Here is a 22922-nt window from a genome sequence, read left to right as displayed (position 1 = left end):
CAAATATAGCTCGCAAAAAAGAGGAAACAGATGAGACGAAATGGTCATTAAATGTACCCTGAAGCATTTTCTGTCTGTGAGGTTGATATTGTGGGTTACTGAATGAAGAATAAAAGCATGTCAGTGTGTGCTGCATTGGTTACTGTTTAGGCCTGAGGTCTTATTTTGTCAATGTGTCTGATTTGTTGAAGGAATTGAAGAATGTTGGAAACCTCTAGCCATTTGCTTTTTTACTTTACAGTATACACAAAGTTGAAATATTGCGTTTAACATTTTTATATATAAAAAGAAATTCAGTTATATGTGTTCAATAGAATAATAATAATGTAATCATAATAGTTATTACTACTTATAATCATAATAATAATAATAATAATAATAATAATAGTAATCATAATCGGTACTTACAGGAAATCTCTGCAATAAAACAGTATAAATAAAAAAAGTACGGTTTCTGCAATCGGAGAAACCACTTTAGCTCTGTTTTTGGCACAAGCAATAACAAACCCGGTCATGTTATCTTTGTTTGAAGGTAGAGGACTAATGTTGGTGAAAATGGTTGTGTAAAGCCTCACACCATGATAAAACACATACAGTACCAGGGCGTAGGCTTGTGCCAGTATAAGATTCTGATGGTTTGATACCATTGAATTAAAATATCACCATTTTACGATATTGATTACTGCTCTACAAAATGTTTTTTTAAATGTCTGAGTAAAAAAAAACTTTTTTCCCTTCGAACACAAAATATTGGATTTTGAGAAACTTAAAATATATTTTAGAGCATATTAAGCTGAATAACTCAAAAGAATCATTGACTTCTGCTGTCTTTATTAGGTTCCAAAACACAGATTTTATTACAAGTTATAGCAGCATCTTGGATACATTTTCTACTGGTGATACTGTTGTCCTAAAAAAAAAAAAACATAAAAAAACCTTCCACCAGAATTTTAAAGCTTCGACTTTTTAAAACTGGGGTATACTTTGAAAGCGGTTATCGTCCAATGCCTACCAGGGCATACATTGTGTGTTTATTGCCAGTGTTTTTTGAGATGCTTTTTCAATATTCATGCCCAAATGATTTTCATTGGTGATGAGTCACTCCCTGATATTAGATGATGCTCAATGAAACACAAAAATATCTATGCGCAACTTTACCATTCTGATGCTTGATTGTTGCACAGAAGTAGACACTTTTACCTTTTTTGTGTTTATCACATACAGAAAGCTTATCCATTTGTGTTTAGTGTCCTCCACTACAGCACACAAACATCTGCTTAAAAGTTTTGCGTGTATAAGTTGCAAGCCATGAAAGACAATTAAGCGAACCTAAAGTCTTCATCAATTTGATCTGCAACTTCCATGTGCTTGGGTAGACTTTTTTGTGCATGAGTGCCACCAAGTAACTTCAGCAGCTCAAGGCATGCGAACAAAAGCACCAATCTCATTGGTCGACCAGTTATCAATGTGGTGCATCAAACCAAGTAAAAAAAGACACCATTTTGGGCATTGGTGCACACTCACATTAGCGCTCTTTAGTCACAAGGCATTAAATCATTACGATAATCATACACTATAAGTGTCCTGTTGTACACAAGCAACAAGGCGATTCTAGATAACTATACAAAATAATAATTTTGAGGATGGACTTTTGTTGAGGTGTTTAACGAAGTATCAAGCAGCATTTGAAATGGTGGGAGATTCACTTACTTTTATAAGGTGTTTGAACACCTTAACAAGTTAGTCTAGTTATCCAACCTTATCGTCTGCTGAGGCAAAATCACATTTTTTGATGCACATTAATACATTTATTTAGTAAATGTGTTCTGGCATAGTTTATGCTCACAATTTATGACAAAAATAGTATTGTTATCAGTCATTGTATATTGTATTTTTTGAGTTATATATGTATCTTGGCGTTTCAATCAATCCTTTTTTTTATGGTAAATCCTAATGAAAATAAATGATTTCTGGTTTTAAACATTGTTCAGAATATCTTACTTTGTGTTTAAAAGAAGATAAAAGCCCAAACCGATTATTACGTTATTGAAGCTGAGTAAATGATGACAGAATTGACATTTTAGGCTTTACGTTACATTCGTGAACTTAAGATGCTCTCCACATGCGTCTTGACGTCATGCTATTAGAGCTGTGTGTTAGTGAGACAGACAGATGTCCTGAGCGTGAGTGAAGGCAGGGGAGAAAGGAGGACAGAAAAGAGGCGAGATATATTTGTGGAGACAGGCTCTCTTGCCAGAGGAGATTACTAATGTGTAAAGAAACCCTACACTCTCTTTGATGGACTCACTCTCGCTGGATGCACAAAGAGCATATTCAGATTTGGGCCTCACATTTTGCAATGCATTCTGACACGAATCAGCTTTAATCAGAATTTTCTAAAATCAGCACCTGAGGGAAGCTCAGTGCCGGAGGAGATAGATGCAGATTTGAAGAGCTCAACAAGACAGGCGGAGACATCAAAACAGTGTGGTTTCATGCATTTTGTCCAGTTTGCTTCTTTAGATAAGGCACATAGGCCAATCTTAACTCTAGCAAATGGTAGACACGCCAACCATAGTCTAAATAGGACATTTCCTGCTCTCTCTGTTGTTCCAAAGGCATTTGTTTTCAGAACATTAGTTGAAAATCTGTTTATCTAATAGTGGATTTAGCATCATCCGCACAAACATAATCATTTTACATGACAAACAGATACTATGTGTTATGCTTTTATTCATCTGTGAATATAAATCAGCTTTGTCTTTATAAACTTTGATTGTCATTATGAACCAGAGGTGCTTGGGGTATACCCAAAAATGAAATTTGCAGAAATGTACTGGCTACTGGTAGTTTGCTGCGTTCACCTTTTGTAAAAGAAGTATTTTCAGGCAGTTTTTGCCAATAAAATGTCATTACTAACTGATTTTTTACAATCTCATTTGTACATTTTCGAAGGATTTGCTTATCCCCCAATGATGCTTGGGTTTAGGGGTGAAGTTTGGGGGCACACCTCCTATTAAAAAAGCATATGTTATTGTAGTAATGAAAACTAATTCATATAAATGAGCTACATTTCTGACTATACATGAAAATGTTATGTTTTCTTGTGAGATCAGGCTGTTTTAGCACATTTTGATGTATTAATTTCTGCACAGGGTGGCACAGGGGCTCAGTGGTTGACTCGGTCACCTCACAGCAAGAGCGTCAACGGTTGAATTGGATGAACTAAATTGGCTGAAGTTTATGAGTGTGTGTGTTTAAATGAGAGTGTATGGGTGTTTCCCAGTACTGGGCTGTGGCTGGAAGGGCATCTGCTGTGTAAAACATATGCTGGAATAGTTAGCGGTTCATTTCACTGTGGTGACCTCTGAGAAAGAGACCAAGCCGAAGGAAAATTAATGAACGAATTTCTGAACATACAATATGTCAATAGTACTTTGCTTAAAAGAACTTAAAACAAAATTTGGGTATGTTTGATTAAAAAATACATAACCATTCCAAACAAATGGGGTTCGAATTATCATCTTGATCTGATTCAGAATGATAACCAAAGATGAATCAAATAGACCGAGTTCATCAGCAGTTCAGTAATGTTGCATTGTATAAATGGGGATTTATATGCTCCAGAATATCTGATGGTTGTGTCAGCTCATTTCTTCTGCTGTACTTATTTGGGATGGGAGATTTTGTATTCTCTCATAATATAATAGCACCTGCGGTAAAACACTAATAGCTGGGGGGACTTGTAGATGGCAGGGACGTGTTGTGACATAAATGATGGAAAATCTTGTCAGTGGTGTGAAGACACGTTTGTTGCAAGGTACAGCATACTAAGTGCAAATTGGGTCTCATGCAGAAAATTGCATGACTGTAATTTTTCATTTCATTATTCATTATGTATGACTAATATCATTATGATCACTCGTGTATAGACATTTTTTAGTTCTATATTTGTCTTTTTGTGGATTAAATAGTCTGTGTTTCATACAGTAGATAGTGAGATATAATTATAGCATTTACCCTTACTGTTTCTGTTTGCTTTATGATGGATTTATTTTTTTTTGCTTGTAAGAGGATTAGGTTAGCAATTTTAAATTTTCTACACTTCTCATCTGGTGTGCATAGTGTTTTTTTGTTTCTCTTTTTTTTATTGGGTACTCTCATTTACTTTCCTTCGGCTTATTTACCTTGTCAGGAGTCAACACATATGTTTTACTTGCGGATACTTTTCATGCAGCAAATTGTGTAGATGTTACCTGTTTACGCACACGGATCATATGAACTTGATAGCGAAAGACCTCTTGGTTCAGCTGAGAAGCAAACCAGTGACCTTCTAGCTGTGAAATTTTGTGAAAGCTGAGTCACTCTGTGTGTCAGAGCATTTGCTTCACAGTAGTAAATCAGACAAGAAATACTTTGATGGTAATGCATTTTTAATGTGATTTATTCATGTTCATGGCAAGGAAAACACAAGTTTTCCTTCATGTTCTCAAGTAGCCTTGAGTGCATCATGGAAAAACTCCTCTGATAATGGCTTAAATGTTGTGGGCAAAATAGACTTTAGTAATGATTAAGGAAAATATTTATACATATTCATACATACAAACACAGTCATTTCATTGTATTTTTAATTTAATTTAATTTAATTTAATTTAATTTAATTTAATTTAATTTAATTTAATTTAATTTAATTTAATTTAATTTAATTTAATTTAATTTAATTTAATTTAATTTAATTTAATTTTGTTTTATTTTATTTTATTTTATTTTATTTTATTTTATTTTATTTTATTATTATTTATTTATTAATTAATTTATTATTATTATTATTATTTTTTAATTTGTCTTGAAATTCTACTTTAACTGCTCACATAACACTCTATGCATGAAACGAGTGCCTGACAGCATGTCTACGCAGGCTGGCTCGGTTTCAACAGTTTCTAATAATACAGCAGTCTGTATTAGGAGAACATCCCTGGTCGTTCACAATGTCACTGCGACTTTGTCTGACACTAGTGCATCCCCGTTTGGCACAGCGGGCACAAGTTGACGGAACTGTTCTGAATATAGCAAACCAGCAGAATTTGGGTTGCAGGTGGGTCACAGCGCCCCTACTTAGCATTCTCTAGTGTGTTTTTTAATCTTGTGTGTCATCGCCAGTTAACAGAGCATGCAAATACAACACATACTAGGTTACTAGACATTAAAGGGGACCTGTTATGCAAAATTCACTTTTATAAGGTGTTTGAACACAGATGTGGGTTTACAATGTGTGTAAACAACCTGGCTATAATGGACAGAATCCACCCACTCCTTTTTTAAAATCTCCATAAATAATAAATAGTTTCTTTGAACACATGCGCATATTTTAACTGTGTGTAACAGTATGGAAGCCCCGCCCATAACTGATCTGCCTTATTAGCATATACCCCATCCTGAGTGACGAGCAGAACTTCAGCAGTCCTGTTCACACACATATACACACACAAGGGATACTACTTACTTACTTTTTGCCCCTTTAAAAAACAAATGGTAATATTTAGTTGGTCTATTTACTCCCAGACATAATAAATAAATGCATAAACACAAAGCACATTACAAATAAACAACAAAACAATCTGCTTTCAATATTAATTTCCACAAGCAGAAATTTATAATATTAATCTGATCAGTTATGTATGTAATTATGTAAATTTGAATTCATGACTACCTACAGTCACAGAACATTATTATGTTATTATTCTGGTTTTATTATTACAGAAATTATGATAGTAATTACACTTATTTAATATTTATGTCAATATTTATTTCTATTGATGTCTATTTATGTCGCTATTCACTATGTATAGATTATATCAGAATAAAACTAAACTCTAAATATTTTTTTCAAAGTGCACATTTTCATAATTTACTCATGAGTAAAGCATAAAGTGTGTTCTGATCCTTGTCCTGCATAATTTGAGTAAAAAGCAGAGCGCTACACAATCATCCACATTGTTTTTCATTTCCAAACGTCACCGTCAGAGCGAGCAGGACAGATCCTGTCAGACACGAGACCGAGGAAGAGAAAGCGCTAAGCAGATGAAGTGACAGAGACGCAGCAGGCTTGTTTATTTCTGCTCGCTTCCGTCATGTTTGATACTACATTTTCCCCAGAGGAACAATTAAATCACATCCTATTGCTTTGTGGTGTACTTAAATACTAACTCAACATAATAAACAATAAACTGTACATAAATAAACAAACAAGCAAACAAATAAAATGTTGTTATTTATATGTCTATTTTTGCAAAAAAATAAATATATACATTTAAATGCACATAGTATTTGTATAACAAATAAATAAATGTATTTCTGGTGAATAATTTTTAATTATTATATTATTCACAATATTTTAATATTTAACTTAATAGTAAGTGACTGTTTAATATATATTTTTTTGTATTTCAGAATTTGAAAATAATCATCATAATATTGGTAACATTATTTTGTTATTAATTAAGAAACGATGACTAAATGACTGCTCATTTAAATGGTTTGCTGAAGAAACAGAGATTGAGTGAACAAATATCTGTGTTTTGAAGGTGTTTGCGCAGTGTGTAGATTTATATATAAAATACTGATGTGCGAAAGCTCAGTTTTAGGCTCTTTCATAGCGTACACACCTATTGCATGCTGTCAGCTGTGTTGCCTGCAGTTTGTGTTGTTTTGTGCATCTGTGGTGTTTGTGGTCTTGTTGTACAAAGACAAAAGACTACATTTTGTGATGTTAATAATAGTAATGTTAAGATACCAAAAAAATATTGAAAATCCTGAAAGATCAGTTTTTATTTGTAACATTGTCTTTCAAACTCTTTTTTTATTCTACAAATAGTATAAATAAATGATTTAAACTATTACGTATACAGTTTAAGAAAATATTATTAAGTCAACTATGATTTATTTTTTCTTTTACTTTCAAAAATATTTAAAATAAGTGATGTTTAACAAAGCAAGGACAAATCCTCATTATTTCCTGTTTTTTTTTTTCCTTCAAAAGAAAGTGAACATATAAAATAATTGTTTATTTATTTATTTTTTGTATTTTTTATTTATTATTTCTTAGCTCAATATTATTTGCTCCTTTATTATTATTTGTTTGTTTATAACAAACCCTTGTTTTGCAATTTCTTGCCATGTTAGCTTATAGCCTTTAGATTGCATTATAAGCTAAATGCTAGTGCCTTCGAAAATAACTAGTAAAATTTTAAATACTGTCATCATGGCAAAGACAACATAAATTAGTTATTAGAAATGAGTTATTAAAACTATTAAGTTTTAAAATTCGTTGAAAATAAAACATTTCATTATTTAACAGCAATTTGGAAATACATACATAAATACATTCACAGGAGGGCTAATAGTTTTGCTTTTTCTTGTCAGCTTAGTCCCTTTATAAATCCGGGGTCGCCACAGCGGAATGAACCGCCAACTTATCCAGCAAGTTTGTATGCAGCGGATGCCCTTCCGGCCACAACCCATCTCTGGGAAAAATTTGTATTAACAAATCAAAGATATATATATATATAATCTGCCGTGTAAAACAAATACTGGAATAGTTGGCAGTTCATTGTGCTGTGGCGACTTCTGATAAATGAGAAACTAAGCTTTGCAGTTGCAGTCTTAGTTAACAATAATAACTCTGATAACCCTAGAAGAAAAGAGTGCATCACTGGCTATTCGTTCAGCTCTGAATTATTGTATGAAAACAGTACAGTCTGCATGTCGTGTCCAATGTGTCTTATCTCAAAGGAAGTTTACTTTCCACACTGTTTGTTCTCAGTATGATCATGTTTAATCAGTAAATGTCTTTGTTTTTGTCCCGGCTGATAATGTTAAATGAGTATTATAAAAACGAGTGCATTTAACTGCACCTGTTGCTCTGACCTCTGATCTGTGACTGTAGTTTGTCTTGACAGGTGCATTAAAAATCCATTTGGTTTCAGATTTAAACAGCCCACATGTTTTCAGACAGCTGATGAAGCAATGACATTGTGGTATAAAACTCTTTCCTGGATTTGATTTAACAAACTCTTTTTACAGACTCTAAAATGGTGGACGGTTTAAACTTGCAGGCTTCTTTAAAGTTCAGACCTGTAAACGCTTTTTTTTACAGTATTGTCACCATTTTGTGTTCTAGATATTTAAGCCATGGTCAGATAAAGCCATGTATTTCTTAACTATCGGGGACATGTAGGTCTAATGTGGCTCTGAACATAGAAACAGGCCTGTTGTCCTCAGGGAGTGAAGTTAAAATAGAGAAAGAGGGCAAGAGAGAGCTTGTGTTTTAGTGTGGTACAGTTGAAATATTCATTGATGAACATCTGCTGTATGTATGTTGGGGATTGCAGACACTTATATTTTTTTGTTCTAATATTTATGTGAATTGTTTCCAGTAAAATTGATTCAATATTTTTCAGGCACACTTGTAAAATACCAGTTTTACGTATTTGTTTATGCTTTTTTTTTTTTTTACATATTTGTATATGCTTTTTAATTGAGTAATGGGACTTGAAATGACCTCCAGACAACTTTTATTTTGAAAAGTTAAAAAGGGATTTTGGTGACACAGTGGCGCAGTAGTCGCCTCACAGCAAGAAGGTCGCTGGTTCGAGCCTCGGCTGGGTTAGTTGGCGTTTCTGTGTGGAGTTTGCATGTTCTCCTTGCGTTCGCGTGGGTTTTCTCTGGATGCTCCGGTTTCCCCTACAGTCCAAAGACCTGTATGGATGTGTCCTAGAGATGGGTTGCAGCTGGAAGGGCATCCACTGCTTAAAAACATGCTGGATAAGTTGGCGGTTCATTCCCCTGTGGCGACCCCGGATTAATAAAGGGACTAAGCTGGAAAAAAAATGAATGAATGATGAAAAATTAGATTTTTATTAAAATTAGGTTGGTTTAGTAAATAACGGTACAAAATAAACTGACTGTACATTTTCTGTTATTTTACTAATTTGATTCTATATTATTATTCCTTTTATATATTGGTTTAAGCTACTAAAAAGTCAATAGAAGTCACTTTGTTAAACTACAGAGCTGAATTAGAATTTTTCAACATCAAAAGTCAACAGAGCAGAGATAAAGACCCCTTAATGCAATTCATAACTGTAAATACATTGAAAAAATTGTGAATATACAATTTAATTTATATAATAAACAGTTTTTACAGCGCATACCTTCCTCAAAATATAGTGACTTTCATACATTTCTTCTTTACATTGTCAGGGATATTTAGAACACTAATTGTTTATTAACACACAATATAAAAAGTATAAACGCTGTCATTTGGGCAATAGATTTATTTTTAAGATATACTTTTGTAAACTGTAAAAAAAAATATTTTCATGGTAAAAAACTGTAAAAATGCTACAGTAAGAACCTGTTTATCAGAAAGATTTCTTGTAAAACTGTAAATTGACTTTTCCAGAATTCCCTGCATGATATTTTTTACTACACTATGCTTCTTTTTTTCTCATCAGTTATGCACATTAGAGTTTTATCATTTAGAGTTACATCTGATATTGATAAATAATGTTGCATTACTTTAGTGTGACGCGTGTTACCATGATGGTGTTCAGTAGTTGTGTCCATGACACTGAGCACCTTCTATTAGTCTGTTTATCTGTTTGTGGATGAGGTGTTTAAGATTTTCTCACCACCAGCTTTGCTTTTGTCTGTCCATCAAACCACAGCAGCTATACAGATTTTTTATTTTTTTTTACAGTGTTCCTAAATAGTTCATATTAATACCCTAAAGATACAATTTAGTTCCTTAAAACTACAAAGTTGTACCTTTTGATACCCAAAATGTCTGTTAATATTAACATTAATAATTAAATTAAATTAAATTTCATTAAATTTAATTTAATTTAACTTAATTTAATTAAATTAAATTAAGTTAAGTTAAGTTAAGTTCAGTTCAGTTCAGTTCAGTTCAGTTCAGTTTAATTAAATTAAATTAAATTAAATTAAATTAAATTAAATTAAATTAAATTAAATTAAATTAAATAATTAACAGCAAATGTAACTTTAGGGTGATCTGTTTAAGCAATGTCACTTTTTATCTCTTTCCCCTACTAAAGTAAATCAAGCTCCTGCTAAGTTTAGATCATAGAAACTGGTCATGTTTAGCCCTATTAGTCAACCTGATTTTTTCAATGTTATTTTAGTTTGTGTATAATGTGTATCAGTTTATTTATTTATATATATATATATATATATATATATATATATATATATATATATATATATATATATATATATATATATATATAAATGCCTAAAACAAACACTAGGGATAGTGACTACAGTAAACTTTTTTCTGTGTTTGTGACATGACTAATCCTATATTTGCATAAACCACACCCCTAGGCGTGGCATTTTCATGAACTTACACTAGGCAGTTAACCAATCAGAACACACTGGGGCAGAAAACCAATCGGAGCCTACTGCATGTTTTTGAGGGAGGGGCTTCACAGAACCAGAAAATCAACAGACTATATTTAGGTGAACTCAATTTTTGAACAAAGGATGAAAACCTCTTACAGTGCACCCCATAAGCACAATCAAGCTCGGAAATAGCCTTTTAAATGCTCTGAGTCGCCCCTTCCCCCATCTTCCCTCTCCAGAAGGATCTTATCTCAGTTTTCCATCCACTGCTCCAAGTTTCCGTCCCTCTTATTTCACCACATCCATTTCCCCCCCAAGCCCTAGTGCTATAGATAGCATGTATGCTCTCTTGTTTTTATGACTGCTGTGTCGGTCATGATCATGCTGCTGTTGTAATCTTATAAAGAGAGTTTTAATTGAGTTTCATCAGCTAAACTAAAAGCGGCTGGCAGGCTTTTCCAGTCTTCATGGCTTGTTGAATGAGCCACATTCTGGCACCTGTGATCCATAACAGTGATTAGATTCAATGATTCATCTCAGCAGAAGGAGTCGAGAGAGGGAATTGATCTGGAGTGAGACTTGTTTGGGTTTGAGTTATTGCTGTTGTTGTTATTTTTGTTGTTGTATATATTTATATAAACACATTGTTGTAAAGTGTGCTTACAGATATTTGTAAGTACATTTAGCTGGTACTTACATATATTTAAATGTCAAGTTGTCAACTTCATTCTTTTTTGCATTAATTTTCTTACATTTTACTACAATTTAAAAAGATATATTTTTATTTATTAAGACATTATGGGTCAATGTATTGCTGCAAATTATTATCTCAGGTCATGTTTATTATTTATTATTCATAGTCCAATGATTTTCATTTAATTATACATTTTTGATTATTTAATTCATATAATTTTTGTGTTTTCAAAAAATTATTAAAGACTAATAAATATTATATGTCTGTTTTGCTTGTCAATTATTTATTGTTTTATTTGTTTAATAATTTTTCATGGGTTATTTTGACATTTAAATAATATGTAAATAATAATTTTGTTTTAATTGTTATTTAAATGATTTATAATTAATAAATGAATAAATAATTATAAAATAATAATAATAATAGAGTAATAAATAATGATGCATTTATTATTTCTAATATTTATAATTACAGATGATAAAAACAGATGGTAGACAGACAGACGGACAGACAGACAGACAGACAGACAGACAGACAGACAGACAGATAGACGGACAGACGGATAGACGGACAGACAGACAGACAGACAGACAGACAGACAGACAGACAGACAGACAGACAGACAGACAGACAGACAGATAGATAGATAGATAGATAGATAGATAGATAGATAGATAGATAGATAGATAGATAGATAGATAGATAGATAGATAGATAGATAGAAATTGTATTCAATATTTTTAATGTAAGGGTTGATCTTATAGATCTAAATGCATGATTGAAAGCATTCAAGATGGATTCACTTCAAGAAGAATCCACATTATTTTGTAATAAAGTCATCATAACTAAAAAATGTCAGTTTGTTATGCAAAAACAAACATTAATGTTTTTTTCTGTTATTGAATGAGTTTCCTTATATGCTGCACAATAATTGGCAGCTGTTACTGTTTAATACAAATAAATACAATTTTAAATAAGATATATATACAAACCATGTGTCTTCAAATTAGCATAAGTCTGTTTTTAAAATTATAAGAAGTAACATCAGGCCTACTGTAAATACACTCATATCAGTCTTGCCTAAAGCCGAGGCCTCGTTGCTAAATATACTGCACTCCACTCGTGGTTCCTCGTCTCAGCTTACACTGTTTTTTTAAATAGCAAAACATTCCCACAAGAACCATCCAAATCCATCACCCTCCAGCAAAAAGGGAGTTTACTGTGGCCTTTGGTTTTGTCAATTTTATGCTGCAGGTCATCTTGCATGCATCTAACATGCTTTCCTGCCACGACTTTGTGTCACAGCGAAGAGATTCATAGTGTTGGTGACAGAAAAAGGCTTTGATTTGAATTCTTGCACCTTATCACCTCTTTTTTCTGACTCTGTTTCTTTAAGTCTATGGTGCCCTTAGATGGTGGCTTCATGCATGCTGTCGACTCAACCGTTTTAGATTTGTGTTGAGTGTTTAAAACAGCAGGTGGCTGGTCAGCAGTGGGCTAATCTGAGACTGTGGGTGCGGTTGAAAATGTACAATCATTGAAACTGTACGAAGACCCTGTCATCTGTACATGTTAAATGGATAGTTCACCCAAAAATGAGAATTCTGCTATAATTTACTCACCCTTGACTTGTTTCAAACCAGTTTAAAGTCAGCACAAACTGAAAGCAGTGACTGTTTTTTGAAGTTCCTAGAGAAATGGAATTTTACATGAGAAAACAGTGGGTGTGGCTTGTTTTACATACTGCGTGCTGATTGGATATAAAGTAGGCATTTCATTCAGAAAGATCGGGAAAGTGTTTGTGGAGTCATTACAACCTAATAAACACCTCCTGTTCACCATTTCTGTCGGTTGGAGGGGCGTGGTTAAGTATGCAGGGCTCGAAATTGCAACCATTTTGGTCGCAAATGCGCCCGAAATTTTAGCTATGCGACCTCATAATATATATTGGGAGTATTCGTGCGACTGCATATAATAGTTGTAGCGCGACCTGTTTATTTTTTTTTCTAAAAATGTTGTAAAATCGGTCTTCCCTGCCGCTATATTGGTTCATATTAGCTGTCAATCACTCAAGACTTTCCGCTGTCAGATGACAGGGAGGGAGCTTTTGTGACCGCGGTGGAATGCAAACGGCTGAAGAGTGAAAAGTCCACTGACTCTCTATGCGTTTCATGCACTGCGTGTTCAGCCAACATAATCTCACGGCAATTTGTAACTTTTTCATACGTTTCTTTTTAAACTCAGTAATGTCCGCTAAAACACCATCGCCAAAGAAGCTTGCCTTTACTGAGTTAAAACTGATGCGGGTTATAACAAAGAACAGTATTGCGCCGGTGGTCATCAGGAGAATCCTGCTCTGCCCCCTCATATATTGGGCCGGCATGCTTTTCCGCAAACACAGAAAAATGTAATTCAGCGCATAACAAGGCTGAGCATTAAAACAACATGAACCGAAACCAAAACTTTAAAAAGTGAGACTTTTATTCCTTTCTTTTGTCCGTTCTTTCTTGAGGTGTATATTTTACAGTCTCTGGGTGTATATTATTTTTCTATTTAATTACTGATGACTGCTTTGCAGCTTTCAGCATTGAATTGAATGATTTATTATATTATTTTCTTTGTTTTGTAGCAGAAATATTATTTATTAAATTGACATGCATATAAAAAAACAATAGTACAAAATAAATATTTCTTACTACAATGCTTCATTTGTGTTTGATGCAAACCATCAATTTATTTTTCATAAAGTAACAGTAGGAGGTAGCAGATAGCTTACATTAAAGCACATTCAAGGCAGCATGATGATGAGAAATATAATTCATTATTATAGTATTATTGTCATCATCGTCATCATTAATATTTTATAATTATTCAACATTCATTTAGGAATTATTGCACAAATATTAAGTCATCACAGCATTAGTTAGATAGTTGTTTCTGGGTTTTGTTAGTCCCAATTGATGTTGTTTTCAAATACAATAGATCCCTTAATATACAACTTGTCAAATATATATATATATATATACATTCATTTTTGGTGGATGCTCCAAAATTATTTCTGGTGCTCCTAAATTTTTTCTGGTTGGGAGGACCGGTGCTACCAAGTAAGAAAGTTAATTTCCTGCCCTGGTATGTAAACCACGCCCAATACCTCAGACAGACGTATTCTGATCATTTAACTGAAAACAAACAGGAAGAACATTTTCAGATTTTAATTTTACACAACCAATTTTTTTTTTTCTTAATGACATGCGCAGATGAATTTTTCACCACAAAAATGCAATGTGGGCTAACAAATCATATGGTTAGTTTTGATTTAATGTGTATTTAAAGGAAAAGTTTTGTTTTGTTATGTTGAACACAAAAATAGATATTTTGAAAAATGCTGGAAACTTTGAACCATTGACACACTGTACATAAAAAAACAAATACTATGGAAGTCAATGGTAACAGGTTTCCAACATATTTCAAAATATCTTCTTTTGTGTTCAACATAAACATACTAGTGTGGAGGAATAGTATTGTAACATACTGTAAATACATAATTATGTGGTACATTAGTTTTTTATGTGGAACAGAAGTTTACCACGGAAGGATTTCATCACATTGGTTACATTTAAAATGTCAAAATATGTTTATGATACATTTTAAATTATGTGAGCTGATCGAGCACAATATTTAAGAACAATTGGAAGTTGTTTTATTATTGAAGGCTAAATATGCATTGGATAGGCAGTAATATAAAGTTATAATATTAATAAATAATTGACTATTCATCTTGAAAAGTGAGCGAGTGAGTACTCGTGCAAGTAGGTCACTGGTTCGAGCCTCAACTGGGTCAGGTGGCATTTCTGTGTGAAGTTTGATGGTTTTCCCTGTGTTGGTGTGGGTTTCCTTCGGGTGCGCCGGTGTCCCCCACAAGTCCAAAGACATGCGGTACAGGTGAATTGGGTAAGCTAAATTATCTGTAGTGTATGTGTGAATTCCCAGAAATGGGTCGCAGCTGGTAGGGCATCCGCTGCGTAAAGCATGTGCTGGATAAGTTGGCGGCTCATTCCGCTGTGGCGACGAATAAAGGGACTGAGTTGAAAAGAGAATGAATGATTGAATGGCTACAGTAGTACAATAATATAAGTGGTACTGTACATTAGCTGTGTAACATAAACCTAAGAGTACTGAAACATCAAGTAAGTATTGGTACATTTGTTTTGTCTGGGGAAAAAAAATGTCTGTGGAAAAGAGGAATAGTTCCAGAACATTAGTTGATGAGTACTTGTACATTTATCTTGGAACGTCCGCACATGAGTAACAGTACATTTAGGTTGTACTGGAACATGAGTAGATTAAATGTTTACTGGACAATGTCCTTGCTATGTACTTTCAATAAAAATAGCCATGTTCAAATTGATGTGATATGAAACTTGTTTTGTAAATGGTTTCTTTTCTATTTTTCTTGTTTTGACTTTTTTCCACTCACCTGCATTCTTAAATTTGATGCTTTGTGAAACGTTACCAGACACAATGAGAACAGATGATAATTGTTGTCATTTTTCCTTATTGTGACATACTGACATATCTAAGAGAATCCACATATAGTTGAGACATCCATTGAAATGATGATTTAGCTAGAAATTGTCTATTTTAATTGGATGATTTCACTGTGTTTTTATTGTTATCACTTAGAGTAATGTTGATTAGCAGGACTGTTCAGAGGTTGTTTCTTTTCATTTTTTAAAAAACAATTGAAGGTATAGCCCACCCCCCCAAAAAATGTTATTTCATCATTTACTCACCCATTACTGGTTTCACATTTTTGTTGAACACAAAAGAAAATGTTTTGAAAAATACTGAAAGCTTGTAGGCAGCCATTGACTTCCATTGTTGTTTTCTCTGCTGCGGATGCCAATGGTTACAGGTTTCATCAAAATATATTCTTTAAAAAAAATCATAAAGGTATGAAACCACTTGAGGGTGAGTAAATAATGAGTATAATTAAATTTTTAGGTGAACTATCCCTTTAGTGAACAATGAAAGAAATCATCAATGAAAGCTTTTGACTGTTGTTCAACACTGATCATGTGATTTGCCCTTCATGTTTGCAGGACCCGGAAATGGGCAGAAAAGATGCAGGAAGATCTCGTGCAGTTGATCGATTCTGAGAGCGGTATAAAAGAGCTCAAAAAAGTAAGACCGCACAACTGTTTTGTACTATGTAAAATCAACTGTACAGTATGCACTCAGTAATACAGTATGCATCGCTGAATATGTTTTGGCAACAGTTTGGCATGGTCTGATTCAACACTTTTGTCTAAAAAAATCTTTGTTTTCTGTGTCATTATGACTATTTTACAAACAATAATTAGTAAAATGTTGGTTAAAAGTCTTGTTTTCTTAACAAGGGTGCATTTATTTCATGTGAATAATTATGATGTGCTTCATTTTCATGGTCGATTCTGATTGCTGTACTAAATAGAGTGAATGCAGTCGAAGTCAGAATTATCAGCCCCCCTGTTTATATTTTCCCCCATTTTTTGTTTAATGGATAGAAGATTTTTCAACACATTTCTAATCATAATAGTTTTAATAACTCATTTCTAACAACTTAATATTTTTATCGTTGCCAGTTGATGACAGTAAATAATATTTCACTAGATATTTTTCAAGACACTTCTATACAGCTTAAAGTGACATTTAAAAGCTTAATGCAAAGACTATGCAAAAAATAGATTAAAGGGGCTAATAATATTGACCTTAAAATGGCTTTTAAAAAAATTAAAACTGCTTTTATTCTAGCTGAAATAAAACAAATAAGACTTTCTCCAGAAGAAAAAATATTTTGGGCTGAAACTTTACGTACACACTGTAGGGACATCAGAGACATAAGTTACAACTTGTAAAAAGGGGCATAATAGGGCCTCTTTAAAGGAACACTCCACCTTTTTGAAAATAGTATCAAGTTTTTTTTTATCCATTCAGCTGATGTCCAGGTCTGATAGGTGCACTTTTAGCTTAGCATAGATCATTGAATTGGATTAGACCATTAGCATCTTGTCATCTTATTTCATTTTATTTTATTTTTTATTATGTAATTTCTAATCCATTCTAACCTGAGTCTAAGTCTGTCTTTAGTATTCATATTTTACTGGGTATTACTTTTCCAATAATTAGCTGTTTATTTTAGCCTAAAAAACAATATAAGGTACATGCTCTTTTTTTTTTTTTTTTTTTTTTGCATAGAAGTTAAGGATTAATTACAAGCAAAAAGTTTGAATATTAAATCTGCTGTTTATATTTTAAACTAATTAGATTTGTGGGTAAGATTTTCATAAACACACCACCGTCTGTCAAGGCTATGATTCCACAAGAGTTCTATCTTTTTTTCTTCTTGTTTTTTCAATATATGCTAGTAAGTAATGATATTTGAGACAGATGTAAGAAAGCAACCTTGGAATCTTTAAACTCTTTTTTTCCTCTTTCTTTCTCAGATTTTCAATAATTTTCAGAGACATTATACTGTGAGGCAAAACAATCCTCGACAACTGGTGGAAAAAGCATCACATGAAATTGAAGAATTTCTTGCCAATCGCTCCAAAGCTTTAGAAGTAAGTATTCTGACACTGTATCAATGCAAAGCGCTAAAATTTGAATGAATCAATTTTAGGTGTGTGGAATGACATACTTTCTACTTTCTATAATTTTACTTTTGCATGAAAACACAAATAACCTATTAAATTTAAATGTGTTTTCGGATCATTATTAGCTTAAACTAGAATAGTAAACTGATACCTATGGAAATCATCTTAAATATGGCATTTATATTAGAGAATAATAGCCATAAGCAATATAAAGAAGTCTTGTGACAGAAATATATTCTTGCGTAAAAACAAAAATACAAAAATTTACAATATTATACACACAGAAGTTGTAATTGAGGCTGTACCTTTTCAGAGTTAGACATTTGTTCAAGACGGTCTATATCAGCTCCTTAAATGTTTATCAAATCAAATCACTTTTATTGTCACATCATCAGCAGCACATGTGCTATGATGAGTGAAAAGCTTAGGTGCTGGCTACAGACAGTACAAAATACAGATAGTACAAATACAACGACAGTGCAAAATACAGACAGTGCAAAATACAAAAGCATACTCCTCCAAAAAAAAAAACAAAAAAAAAAACAGGAAAATGTAAAATTGACAGCGATATGTACAATGAATAGGTGTCCACATAGTTATAGGCAGTATTGTTTCAAGTATAGATTGGTTAAAGTGCAGTGCATGCTACACATTGATGGTGTGCATTGAGGGTTATGGAAGAGTCTGTGTGAGGTTTGTTAAGTGTTCATCAGTCTGATAGTCTAAGGGAAGAAGCTTTCCTTCTGTCGGCTAGTGCGTGACCGGATGCTGGGGAACCGTCTGCCTGAGGGTAGCAGAGAGAAAAGTCTATGGCTTGGGTGGCTGGAGTCGCTGATAATTCTCTTGGCTTTCCTCATGCATCGCCTGGTGTAGATGTCCTGGAGGGGAGGGAAGTTCACCTCCCACTACGTGTCCAGCAGTTCGCACAATCCTATGTAGGCCTTTGTGATGCTGCTGGTGCTATTTCCATATCAGGTGGTGATACAGCCAGACAGGATGCTCTCCGCAGTGCAGGTGTAGAACCAGCGGAGGATATGGGGGCTCATTCCAAACCTCCTGAGATGCCTGAGGAAGAAGAGGCCCTTTATAGTACCTAAAGTGTACATTTTTTTGCAAAATATAAGTACTAAAGTGGATCTTTTGAAAAATTACGGCGTCAGAGAGATATGTTTATTCCTGAGATTTACCACTTTAAATTTATTTTATTTTACTTTACCTTATTAATCCGGAGTCGCCACAGCGAAATGAACCGCCAACTTATCAAGCACGTTTTTATGCAACAGATGCCATTCCAGCCGTAACCCATCTCTGGGAATTTTATTTTATTTTATTTTATTTTATTTTATTTTATTTTATTTTATTTTATTTTATTTTATTTTATTTTATTTTATTTTATTTTATTTTATAAATTAATTATTAATATTTATTTATATTTAATGAGGGATATGCACACAGACTTTTAATTTTAGTCAGCAATTCCCAGGGCTTCCGGTGAATTGTGAATCTCATACAAAAATGCTGCGTTTAAGATCTGATTTCTTTAAAAAACAGGGATCTTCACTGCCTGGCTGAGATACAAAATAAAATTTGTATCAGACCAAACAAGAAGCACTGCAATAAATTATATTTTTCCGCGTCATATCTTTAAAGTATGGAAATTAATTTTCCCCTAGTATTTTAGAAGTTTTTATGCTAGCCTGCTGCTTAAGATGATGTCTTTGTTTAAATGGTCTTTTGTCTCTTTTTATGCTTTAACAACCAAATGGTTGTTTAAGTCTATTTGACGGATTATATTTGAATTACATTATTATTATTCATTATTCATCATCAACATTGATGCTGTAAAAGAAACCTTATGAAAATAGGCCCTTAAACCTTTGGCCAAAAGTTCATTATTGGCTGAAAAACACTAGTTGTGCATATAGCCCATTTATTTAGTGAAATTAAGTAAGAATAAACAGTACTTGCACAGCGTTTACTGTATTAATCATTGGTCAACATTTACTAAAGCTTTATTAACATTCTAATTGTGCTTGTTAACATCAGTTAATACCACAAACAACTGTATCTTTATTAACTAATGTTAACAAAGATAAACCAGTGCATTAAAAAAATTGCTGTTCATCATTTGTTCATGTTTGTAAATGCTGTACATGATCTAATATTAACTAATGGATTCTTATTGTTAAGTTTTACCATTTTTCTTTTACAGTGTAGTGTATCCTAAGCTGTGTAGTGTTCCAAAAATAGCCAGAGTTTCTCTCCATTTAGCCCTTCCAACAATTTATATTGTTAGCAAATTAGATCTGACAGCAAGATCCAGCTTGGATCGATTTGCATTGATCCAGCTTTGATAAAACTGGCTCCTGCATGTTGGCAGGGCTGAAAGTTAATTATTTTGTCGATATGCTCTGCCTTTTTGGGTTTCTTCCATGATAAACTGTACAACACACACCGGTAAACTACTGTATGTTTCAAGAGTGTTTCACATTAAGGCAAGACACTGCAGAAAAAAAAATGTTTCTAGTTGATTGATTACATTAAGAATTGCAAACAATTTTTGGTCACACTTTACAGTAAGGTTTCATTAGGTAATGTATGAATTTATGGTATAAATAATAAACAATACTTGCACAGCATTTATTAATCACACGTCAACATTTTCTAACACATTATTAAAATCCATTTATTTCCATTAAAGAAAAGATAAAGGAGTGCAAAATCCCATCTTGATATTTAAAGCCACCAATAAAAGGTTACATTCTTAACAAATGGCTAGCAGAATGGGATCAGTACTCAAAAAAAAACTTTTTTGAAATTAAGCCTGAAATAGAATTACAAAAAAATAGAATTAAACTCAAGACATGATGAGATTGTTTACAGAAGATATTTGACACACAAGACTCACCCATGAACACTTACTCAAAGGAGAGGAACCCCTAATATATCAATATTGCAGCTGGAACCGCACTGTTAAACATATTCTTTTGAAATGCCTTATTTTTAATGTTGTCAGAAAACTATTTTAAACTAAGACTCTAAATGAAATAATTTTAAATGTGAATCCTTCTAAAATTGTACAATTTTAATTAAAAGTAAACTTTAAACTGTTTTAGATTTTTATTTTATATATGTTATCATCATCATCATCATCATCATCATCATCATCATTATCATATTATGTATTTTTATGTTATTTCTTTATTGCTGTTTATGACTTTTAATTGTTAGAATATGTTTATAATTATAGAAAGTGTTATTTATAAAATGTGGTAAACCTGATCTGTGTTTTTTTTTTTTTTTTTTTTTTTTGCTATGACATAGCCATCGAAGCTAAACTGGCAAGAAACCCAAAATTCTCTCTCTCTCATTTCCATTAACTAATGTACAAATGTACATTAATGTACATTAATTCATCTACAAAGATGAATAAATACTGTAAAAAAATGTATTGTTCATTGTTTGGTCATGTTAGCAAATACATTAACTAAGATTTATTAATACAACCTTATTAAGTATTACCCCTTTTTTATGACTAAAGTTTATAACATTATAGTTTTCTATAATGTTATGTTGTAAATGAGGCATTATTTAATGTACTGTAATAGATGGTAATATGCATGCTTTTCTAGCACAAATATCTAAATATTGGATGAATTAATTAATTAACATTGTTGTTTGTTTCTTTTCAAAATCAAAATCACTTTTATTGTCACATCATCAGCAGCACGTGTGCTATGATGAGTGAAAATCATTAGGTGCTGGCTCCTGACAGTGCAAAATTAAAAACATACAACACCGTACTCCCAAAAAATACAGCACAATGTAAAATTGGCAATGTTGACAGCAATATGTATAATGAATAGGTGTACACATAGTTGTAGGCAGTATTGTTTTAGGTATGAATTGGTTAAAGTGCAGTGCATGCAACTTTTTTGTGCCATATTAGAGTCAAAGATGTTTACAAATTGCATCTGGTGAATTTTTTTTTTATAACCCCTTAATTTAGAGAATACAGCCATAAATAAAAGACAAATGTTCACAGTTTTTAAATGAATAAAATTTTACATAATCAGCCACATTATTTGTGAACAAAAACGTCAGAATACAGATGTGAATAAAACTTTGAACTTGTGAAATCTTAAAAATAAAAATATGTGTTATTACAATTGAAATCTGTAAACAATTGAATAATATAATCCAAAATTGTCTGATTTACTTCTTATTATACTCCATAATTTAGATTCTTATTGATACTATTTTATTTTTCTCTGGCGGTTGTAAACATTTCACTGAATGACACACTGTTGTATAACTGTGTATGTGACAAAAATACTATTTGAATTTGATTTGAGACACAAATATACAAAAGTGCATAAAAATAAGCACTTCTCATCTTATTTTAAGATTGTTTGAGATATTTTATTTTCACTGGACCTCATGCCCAAAATCTCCAAATTAACAGGTGCATGTTTTTTCGTGCTAAATGTCCAAATAATCATTGCGGTGGTTGATTTTCTCCAAGAGAGAAGAGATAGAGTGTATTGCATGGTTCAGCTAGTGTTATAAAAGTTGAACTTTTGCTCCTGAATATGGCCGACTGTGTGGAGCTGCTTTTATTGCCGAGCATTAAACACATGGCTGACAGCTCACCCTGATGACTAAATGAAAGTATTGACCTTTCGCTCGCTTTCTCTCTTTCTCGCCGTCCTTTCCTTTTTTCGTCTCCTCTGTCATGCTTAATTGGTCTGAATTAAGTGCTCTTGTTTTAATGGATATGGAAGCATCGGTGTGCTTCATATGATGGAAATAACTGCTCTTAGGTCATTAGATCTGTAATAGTCGGCTGTGGCGTGAAGACAGCTTGGCTCTTCGCTTTCCTGTCCATTTGTGTGTTTATTTTAGGCACGTTGTCTATACCTCCAGTCACAAAAGCACAGACTGGACACTGTCCTCATGTTACCCTGGCTAAAAAAAAGTGTTTTTCACTAGCACAAACACAGATAACAACACCGCTTGCTTTTTCTCTCGTCTTCCTGGAGAAATAAATAAATAAAAGGATTTGCGTGACTCATTCAAGTTGTGTTAGTCAATTTCCTTGCACTTCCTGACTATAATTAGGCGACTCACAAGTACATCAGGTTTGGCTACTGCAGTGAATCAAGAAG

At 32.9% G+C, this 22922-nt stretch overlaps 1 protein-coding gene across 24 annotated transcripts in view; it reads left to right on the top strand.

Annotated features, from left to right (window-relative positions):
• Positions 1-22922, top strand: part of cacna2d1a (calcium voltage-gated channel auxiliary subunit alpha2delta 1a) — a 135172-nt gene that overhangs the window by 29893 nt on the left and 82357 nt on the right. For 12 of the 24 annotated variants that reach the window (XR_015482085.1, XR_015482083.1, XR_015482084.1 and 9 more), the window contains exons 2-3: positions 16222-16303; positions 17605-17721. Coding sequence is in view for 15 of the 24 variants with exons in the window: in XM_087247071.1 (XP_087103197.1) it covers positions 16222-16303; positions 17605-17721 (199 nt within the window). In the remaining 9 variants the exon portion in view is untranslated. Of the gene's footprint in view, positions 1-16106; positions 16304-17604; positions 17722-22922 lie in introns of all 24 variants that reach the window. The other 12 variants (XR_015482086.1, XR_015482089.1, XR_015482090.1 and 9 more) reach the window with 2 other exon arrangements.

Source organism: Danio rerio, chromosome 4 (genome assembly GCF_052040795.2).
Source record: "Danio rerio strain M-AB ecotype USA chromosome 4, GRCz13ab, whole genome shotgun sequence".
Classification (NCBI taxonomy): domain Eukaryota; kingdom Metazoa; phylum Chordata; class Actinopteri; order Cypriniformes; family Danionidae; genus Danio; species Danio rerio.
Note: the sequence above shows the minus strand (reverse complement) of the source record. Positions and strands in the feature narration are given on the sequence as shown.